Source organism: Pseudorasbora parva, chromosome 15 (genome assembly GCF_024679245.1).
Source record: "Pseudorasbora parva isolate DD20220531a chromosome 15, ASM2467924v1, whole genome shotgun sequence".
NCBI classification, from domain to species: Eukaryota; Metazoa; Chordata; class Actinopteri; order Cypriniformes; family Gobionidae; genus Pseudorasbora; species Pseudorasbora parva.
In genome coordinates this window covers 45,266,256-45,276,255 of record NC_090186.1, presented here as the reverse complement: position 1 = coordinate 45,276,255, position 10,000 = coordinate 45,266,256, and the positions used below count along the sequence as shown (strand labels likewise).

The following is a 10,000-nucleotide window of genomic DNA, read 5'->3' as shown; positions in this document are numbered from 1 at the left end:
CTCCACCTACCTAAGCATTGATAGTGTGTGTGTGTGTGTGTGTGTGTGTGTGTCTCTCACTGATGACGGCGGGCAGATTGAGGCCGGTGCCGGAGTCGGTGTCCAGCGTGCATTGCTCACTCAGAAGAGCATGGAGCTCCCTGTGGACGAACACACACACACTTTAAGAGAACACGAGCAGATTCATCACACACACTCCTCTTCTCATCTCACAAACACTCCTCTTCTCATCTCACACACACTCCTCTTCTCATTCTCATGTCTCTGGACTTACTTGTGAATGGCCTTTCCTCCCATTGGCAGAGCCTCCCATGCGGACAGGATCGGAATGCCTTCGTAGATCTAGAGCGAGGTTAAAGTCATCTAAGCGGATAAAGCTGTGAGACGACCTCTACTGTATAAAGCGCTTTAGAAATAAATCAATCATTCACAGTAGGGGTGTAATGACACACTCATGTCACGATACTGAACTCACAATACGATATGCACCCCAATATTTTAAGCCACACTGCAAAAAACGCTTTTCTTATTAAGTATTTTTGTCTTGTTTTGGGGGAAAAATAAAATAACTCAAAATGAAGAGAGTTTGGGGCCAAAGGGGTGAGAATTACACAACTTCGCCAACAGGTGGCAGTATAGAGCCAATTACTGATGAAATATAGCCTATCCATCTTAATGTTATATTGGCCCAGACTGAACACGTTGAAGACCTTTCGTGATCGCTATAATTTGTGCAGTACTGTGTGCATGAAGTAATTAATTTAACTAATGATTTAATGTGATTAGTTTGCTATATGTGTTCGGTGTGATACTAAACTTACTGTTTAAAGGGTTAGTTCAGCCAATAATGAGATGTCTGTCATTAACTCCTCTCCCTAATGTCGCTCCACACCCGTAAGACCTCCGTTCATCTTCACACACAGTTTAAGATATTTTATATTTAGTCCGAGAGCGTATGCAAGTGTATGCACACTATACTGTCCATGTCCAGAAAGGGAATAAAAACATCATCACAGTAGTCCATATGAGACATCAGTGGGTTAATTAGAGTCTCTTGAAGCATCCAAAATACATTTGGGTCCAAAAATAACACAAACTACGACTTTATTCAGCATTGGCTTCTCTTCCGCGTTTGTGTTCAATCCTCAAATAAAGATTCAAACGGTTATGAATCAGCGAATCGATTCATGATTCGGATCGCGTGTCAAACTGCTGAAGTCACGAGATATTGGCAAATAAACCCGGAAGAGAAGCCAATGCTGAATAAAGTCGTAGTTTTTGTTATTTTTGGACCCAAATGTATTTTGGATGCTTCAAGAGACTCTAATTAACCCACTGATGTCTCATATGGACTACTGTGATGATGTTTTTATTCCCTTTCTGGACATGGACAGTATAGTGTGCATACACTTGCATACGCTCTCGGACTAAATATAAAATATCTTAAACTGTGTGTGAAGATGAACGGAGGTCTGACGGGTGTGGAGCGACATTAGGGAGAGGAGTTAATGACAGACATCTCATTTCTGGCTGAACTAACCCTTTAACTCAATTTGATGTCACTGTATTCTGTTTGCGCATCTTTAAGATAACATTTGAATCATATCTTTGCATCATCGATACATTTCGTCACATGATTAAAGTGTGATATATCGTTACACCCCAAATTCACAGTATGATCAGGAAGACGTCAATCAAACGTATTTGCTGTGAAAGGATCCTGGTAAGACCAGCGTCTCTGTGTATCCACAGTCCATAACCAGCGCCGATTGGACGCCCAGAGTCATTATGGACATCAGGTGACTGGGAGCAAACAGGACCGACGGCACCTGAAACACGGGGAGATTTTACTCTACAATAGCGCTCAAGAGTCTCTTTAACGCTTTAAAAAATACAGTGAAACATTCCTCCAGTGTAAGACAGAGCAGGGCTCGACATTAAGCATGTTCATGTGCTAGTCCGAGTAAAACATTGCTTGTCTGGAAAAATGTAGATTTTTTTGTGTGTGTTGTAAATATGATTTATTCTGAAGCAGTACTCTCACTTAATTTTAATAAAGGGCATTTGCTCCCTAATCTTTTTAAATATAGGCTATGCTTCAGGCATACAATATTCTCAAAAACGCGCTTCACTTCCGCTAATGAAGGTCAATATACACGCTCTGGGGTCATTTACGAGATTCACTTCTGGTTTTGGCCTAAACTACACCAGATTGTGTGTTATTGACCTTCATTACCAGACGTGAAGCGCGTTCCAGGCTGTTGGATTTGAGGTAAAAAATGACATAAATAGGGCTCCAGATCATTTTGTGTCTTATGGGTCCAGCACACTGTGCGATTCTTCAGAATCCTTTGCGAATGTCCCTTGTATGACTGTATGAGCATGATCGCCGCTGTAAGCCGCGTCACACTGTAAGATCTCAGGCATTAATGTCAGACGGCACGATGGTGACGGCGCGCTAAAACGGACGCGCACAAGAAAACTGGTCCGGAGTTTTATATCATCAGTGAATGAGGCGTTGGGTGACGGTGAGCTGCGTTACACGCCGGACTGAAAGGCTGGCTACAGAGAAGTCTCTAGCGCTCGTTTTGCTCATAGTTTGTCTTCAAAAACGGAGATATTTGAGACGTCACACGGCAGGATTGTTACCGCAGCGCTCATTAATCGGATGAACATGTCAAACTAACGACCAAAGACGGCAGATCTTAGCCGAGGATCTGAGGAATCTTTTAGGATTTGCTAAATTTGTCTCAGACGGCCAAATCGTGGCCAAAATCGCACAGTGTGCACCCGGCTTTAATATACACTGCAAAAAATGCTTTCTTACTCAGTATTTTTGTCTTGTTTCTAGTCCAGACATCTAAAAATTCTTAAATTAAGAAACATTTACTAGACAAGCAAAAGTAATTGTCTTGTTTTGGGAAAAATAACTCAAAATGAAGAGAGTTTTTGCTTAAAATAAGATAAATAATCTGCCAATGGGGTGAGAAAAATAATCTTGTTTTCTGTTTGAATTAAGATTATTTTTCTCACCCCATTGGCAGATTATTTATCTTATTTTAGGCAAAAACTCTCTTCATTGTGAGTTATTTTTCCAAAACAAGATAATAGTTTGTACTTGTCTAGTAAATGTTTCTGAATTTTTAGATGTTTGGTCTAGAAACAAGACAAAAATACTGAGTAAGAAAAGCATTTTTTGCAGTGAACACGCCCCATAATAACAGCCCAATGGAGCCTCAGACTCGTGTTCTGACTCGATTCGAGTATGATGACATTAGGCCTCATTTGGCCGGCTTTACCTCGAAGTGCTTGAAGAAGACTCTGGAGATGGTCTCTCTGAAGTGTGAAGGACAGAGAATGGACTCGATGATCACCACGCGGCGGTCTCGAGGATTCACCAGCAGATGCCTGAGGAGAAACAGATCATGAGTTCCTCATCATGAGCCGCTCACTTCTACAGCACATGATTCAGCACAGCTGGGGGGACTCTAAACCATATTATAATCATGAAAATACTAGTTTTACATTAACAATGCAGTTACGGATCATAATACATGTTTATGTCTTGAAAAATTGACCGTGAAAGGGTTAGTTCACCCAAAAATGATGTCCTTAACTCCTCTCCCTCCTGTGGTTGGACACCCGTCAGACCGTCGTTCATCTTCAGAACACAGATGAAGATATTTTAGTGTAAAGCTGAGAAAGGCTTCAGATAGGCCTCCATTGGCATTCAGTCCATTCCCACTCACAAGACCCATAAAGGCCCTAAACACATCGACACACAGCCCATCTCACTACAGCGGCTGGACAATCACTTTACAACGAGACGAGAATAGTTATTGTGCGCAGAAATCTAAATAACGACTTTATCCGCCGAGTTATTGTCTTCCGTGTCGGTCTCGCTCCTCCTCTTCTGGTCATGAACGCCGGATCGTCATATTCTCACGCATGCGTCACGTTCACGGCAATAACTCGGCGGATAAAGTCATTATTTAGATTTTTGTGCACAATAACTATTCTCGTGTCATTGTAAAGTGATTGTGCAGCCGCTGTAGTGAGATGGGCTGTGTGTCGATGTGTTTAGGGCCTTTATGGGTCTTGTGAGTGGGAATGGACTGAAGGCCAATGGAGGCCTATCTGAAGCCTTTCTCAGCTTTACACTAAAATATCTTCATCTGTGTTCTGAAGATGAACGACGGTCTGACGGGTGTCCAACACATGAGGGAGAGGAGTTAATGACAGCATCTTCATTTTTGGGTGAACTAACCCTTTAAGCTCTGAGCTTTAATCTATTTGTAAGATTAATGTTATTTTGTACATTGTCCCTGACAAACTAATTAAATAAATAAAAAAAATATATAAAATAATTGAGATGCTAATAACATGTTTATTAACATCAGTAATTCGAAAAAAGAAGAAGAAAAAAAACGATTTTATACACGGAGAATGTAAATATTCTGCTTATTAAACGTGCCGTTGTTCTTCTGTAGTCTCACACTGAACTGACTGACAGCTCCAGTGATTATTAAAGGAGTAAATCAGTCAGTTTTCAGGCCATTTCCTACTTTTTCCCCATTTATTAAGGAGCGGAAATGGCTAATACGTCAACACACTGCAAAAAAATGCTCTTCTTATTTAGTTTTTTTTTTTTGTTTCCAGTTCAAATATCTAAAAATTCTTAAATCAAGATTAATTAACTAGCAAAATGACATATTTGTTTTTGTTTTCCTGGGAAAAAATCTAATTAAAGTGAGATTATGCTTAAAACAAGCAATGGAGTGAGAAAAATAAAAATAAAATAATCTTATTTCTGTTTGGGACGGAAACAAGAAACAAAACTTCAATCAGAATTAAGATTATTTCTCTCACCGCATTGGCAGATCATTTTGTTTTAAGCAGAAACTCACTTCAGATAGATTTTATTTTTAAGAAAACATCTTATGTCCTTTGAATGATCTAGTAAACGCATCTTGATTTAAGAATTTGTTGATATTTAGACTGGAAACAAGACACAATTAATAAGTAAGAAGAGTGTTTTTTTTGCAGTGTTCAAATCTTGTAGTTTTTCCAAGTCATCCCATTAAAAATAACATTACACTTTAGAGTTCTTAAGTGCTGGAGAAAGTGTGAAGCTCCTGAAAAGTGCTGGAGTTTCACTTTCAGACAGTTGTACAAACCCTGAGATCATCTAAAATATAAATAAAAAATGCCACAATACCATGGCTATAGTTAGCGTTACTAGATTAAATCCCGTGAATGTTGGTGATTTGTGGATGAAACGCCTACTATTACTTCGTTCATGGCACAATGTTTCTCCTGGTTTCCACATCAGTGCTGAATTTGACCTGAATATGGATTAGCTCTTAATTTCAACATCCTGCATTGAATTTAAACGCACTGGATCTCCCAGCACTGCGTAGTAATAATTGTAAAACAATCACACACGTTCTGGGACGTAACAGTGTCACACGATCGAGATCGGCCTGTGAGTAAACCTATTACTACTCAGATCTGTTGGGTGTAGCTAGTTACTCAGTAATAGTTACTGTAATTTAATTACTTTTCCCTTGAAAAAGTAAAGTAAGGGATTACTCTTATTTGTTCTGTAATTTAATTACAGCTACTGCTAACTGTGTCTAAATAGTGGAATTAACATCAAAATTTAAAATCTAACTTTAAAATGCATGTTTGTATGTATTAGGGCTGTGCAATATATCAAAATTATCGAAATATCGCAAATGTACAATATGCATATCGCAACGGCACGCGATATCTGAATGATTTTAATAGGCTACTTCAACACTGTGAAGAGTGTCTGTTTTCATAACGGAGAATAGACTGAACACACGACTGCTACTTACGGGACTTTCTTGATGTTAAAAAGAGTTATTAACGCAATAATTTGCGAAAAACAATAACCTGCAGTCTTGCGCTGTCTGACACACACACACCACACACACACACACACACACACACACACACACACACACACACACACACACACACACACACACACACACACACACACACACACACACACACACACACACACACACACACACACACACACACACACCACACACACACACACACACACACACACACACACACCACACACCTGGTAACTTTCAGAAGTTGTAGCGATGCTTTCTTTTCCCAGAAAGAATGTGAAACACAAATGGTTTCATTCTCAGTTTAATTTAAATAGATTTTAAACACTAATTGCAATATTATATCGCATATCGAGTATCGCGTTATTGAACAAGATATTGCATATCGCATTTTTCTTCAGTATCGCACTCATTCATCTCATATTTGTAATACTTTGGTAACTTTATAAGAACAATGTGGTTTTATGTTATTTAATCGTCATGTCTTTCCTTGAATCATTTAACTTGTCGAGGTTGATATAGGATTTAGAAAGTAATTAGTAAAAAAAATTACAAAAAAAAAAGTAATTAAATACTTTTTGGAAAGATTAATTCATACAGTAATCTAATTACACTATTAAATATGTAATTAGTAACTAGTAATTCATTATTTTTTAGAGTAACTTACCCCACACTGCTGATTAATAGTCTGCACTGCAAAGCTCAAATGAGTAGCGAGGTTTCGTTCGTATTTAATAAGCTATTCCTCGTATGCAAACATAAAAGGCAGCTTTTATCAGCAAATGCCCCCATTTGGTCTCAGTCTGGAGCTCTGATAACGGCCTCGTACCTGAAGTACAGCAGGTGCACGAACTCCTTCAGGATGGTGTAAAGCTCCTCCGTGTTGATGTTGTACTGGACGACTCGAACAGCCTGGAAATACCATCATTTAAAGTCGGTATATCATTATTGTGTTAATAATCCTGAGTCGGAATAACTTCATCTCTCCTAGGACGAAGAGGGCGGGGCCACCTGTCACTCACAGGAGATCAGCCAATAGCAGACCACAACTAGTGACGGGCGCTTTCGAAACACTGCTGCATGAAATCTTTACGAATCTTTGCCGCGTTTCACGGTTGGATTACATTCCGTCATAATTGTTTAGCATCACATTTACCTCAGAAGTCATTCGGCGTCCACAGCTGAAACTTCACCAGAGAAATCAACTCTTTAAATGAATATATAACCTATATTAGCCTACAGTCCCTGACAAAAGTCTTGTCGCTTATCTATTTTCTAGAAATACCTGATATTAACCTGACTTTTAATTAATTCATTGGTGTTAGAAATCGCTCATATGAAAAGCTAAAACCCTCCCAAATGATGTTTAATGCACTGAAATAAATAATGTTCACAGAAGAAATATTTATCATTTAATCAAGACAGAAAGGTCAAATTTTGGCAAGACAAAAGTTTTGTCGCCTATACAGAAATGGAACAAATTTACTGCAAATACAAAAATATGTCAGCAAATTAAGTTGTGGTGCTGTGAGATCCAAATGTAATATCTTGTATGACTTCCATGAGCTTGAAGGACTGCATCCATGCGGTTTGGCAAGGATTCATACAATTTATTGATGAAGTCATCAGGAATAGCTAAGAAAGCAGTCTTGCATGCCTCCCAGAGTTCATCAATATTCTTTGGTTTCGTCTTCCATGCGTCCTCTTTCATCCTACCCCACATATGCTCAATGATGTTCATGTCTGGTGACTGGGCTGGCCAATCCTGGAGCATCTTGATCTTCTTCGCCTTGAGGAACTTTGATGTGGAGATGGAAGTATGCGATGGAGCACCGTCCTGCTGCAGAATTTGGCCTCTTTTATGGTTGGGAATATAAGAGGTAGCTAAGATTTCTTGGTATTTTAGACTATTGATGTTGCCTTCCACCCTGCAGATCTCGCACACCCCCACACTGGATGTAACCCCAGACCATGATTTTACCGCCACCAAACTTCACTGTTTTCTGGGTGAATCTCGGATCCATTCTGGCTCCAGTAGGTCTCCTGCAATATTTGCGGCGACTGTGGTGTAATTCAACAGAAGATTCATCTGAAAAATCCACCTTCTGCCACTTTTCCAGCGTCCATCCTTTTAGCAGGCTGTGGGCCTTGGCAAATGCCACACGGTTTTTCAATTGTCTTTTGTTTAGTGCTGGCTTCTGGGCACTGATTCGACCATGGAGGCCATTTCGAGACAGAATCCGACAAACTGTTCTGGTTGACACAGGGACTTCAGGTGACCAGGTCTCGTGGAGCTCTGCTGCAGTGGAAAATGGGCTGGCCTTGGATTTTCGAGCCAACAAACGGTCCTCTCGAGCAGTTGTCTTGCGGGGTCTGCCTGACCTGGGCTTGTCAAAAACGTCTCCAGTCTCTTCAAATCTTTTTTTAATCCTCTGTACTTGATGCTGAGACACATTGAAGGTGTCTGCCACATCAGCAGTGGATCTGGTCTTCAGCCTCTTGATAATCAAAACTTTAGTCTCACGGTGAATCTTAGGCATGTTTGCAGAGGTCTAGTTGCAGTTGATGTGAAGGTCTAGCGTACTGGGGTTCTTTTTATACACACTTGAGACCTGATTGATCCATTATTAGTCACAGGTGAAGCTCATATGACAAGGTGACAACACTTATGTCTTTGCAAAAATGGACTCAATGGGCTTTACCAAGCTGTGAATATTAGAATACTTTTTGAAAGTTTAGTTTTTCACTGAAACATTATCACAAAAGCTGGTGGGATTAAAATGAGCCATTTCTTGTAAAAAAAAATCTTGATTAGAAATATATTTCAGCGGCACTTTAGGTCAATTTGTACACAAGCGACAAGACTTTTGTCAGGGACTGTATATTCACTATATTAGCCTATATATTCACTATATTAGCCTATATATTCATTATATTAGCCTATATATTCACTATATTAGCCTATATATTCATTATATTAGCCTATATATTCTCTCCACATTAGCCTATATATTCACTACATTAGCCTATATATTCATTATATTAGCCTATATATTCTCTACATTAGCCTATATATTCACTACATTAGCCTATATATTCACTACATTAGCCTATATATTCACTACATTAGCCTATATATTCACTACATTAGCCTATATATTCACTATATTAGCCTATATATTCACTATATTAGCCTATATATTCACTATATTACCCTATATATTCTCTACATTAGCCTATATATTCTCTACATTAGCCTATATATTCACTATATTACCTATATATTCTCTACATTAGCCTATATATTCACTACATTAGCCTATATATTCACTATATTAGCCTATATATTCACTATATTAGCCTATATATTCACTATATTACCTATATATTCACTATATTACCTATATATTCTCTACATTAGCCTATATATTCACTATATTAGCCTATATATTCACTATATTAGCCTATATATTCACTATATTACCTATATATTCTCTACATTAGCCTATATATTCACTACATTAGCCTATATATTCACTACATTAGCCTATATATTCACTATATTAGCCTATATATTCACTATATTACCTATATATTCACTATATTAGCCTATATATTCACTACATTAGCCTATATATTCACTACATTAGCCTATATATTCTCTACATTAGCCTATATATTCACTATATTAGCCTATATATTCACTATATTACCTATATATTCTCTACATTAGCCTATATATTCACTATATTAGCCTATATATTCACTATATTACCTATATATTCTCTACATTAGCCTATATATTCACTACATTAGCCTATAGATTCACTATATTAGCCTATATATTCACTATATTAGCCTATATATTCACTACATTAGCCTATATATTCTCTACATTAGCCTATATATTCACTATATTAGCCTATATATTCACTATATTATCCTATATATTCATTTTATTAGACTATATATTCATTATATTAGCCTATATATTCACTATATTATCCTATATATTCATTTTATTAGACTATATATTCATTATATTAGCCTATATATTCACTATATTATCCTATATATTCATTTTATTAGCCTATATATTCATTATATTA

At 37.8% G+C, this 10,000-nt stretch overlaps 1 protein-coding gene across 1 annotated transcript in view; it reads right to left on the bottom strand.

The window, feature by feature from the left end:
• Positions 1–10,000, bottom strand: part of actr10 (actin related protein 10) — a 24,719-nt gene that overhangs the window by 13,264 nt on the left and 1,455 nt on the right. The window contains exons 3-7 of the mRNA XM_067418353.1: positions 6,721–6,803; positions 3,300–3,408; positions 1,722–1,829; positions 275–342; positions 61–140 (exon numbers count right to left, since the gene is read on the bottom strand). Of these exons, the coding sequence (XP_067274454.1) occupies positions 61–140; positions 275–342; positions 1,722–1,829; positions 3,300–3,408; positions 6,721–6,803 (448 nt within the window). The remainder of the gene's footprint in view (positions 1–60; positions 141–274; positions 343–1,721; positions 1,830–3,299; positions 3,409–6,720; positions 6,804–10,000) is intronic.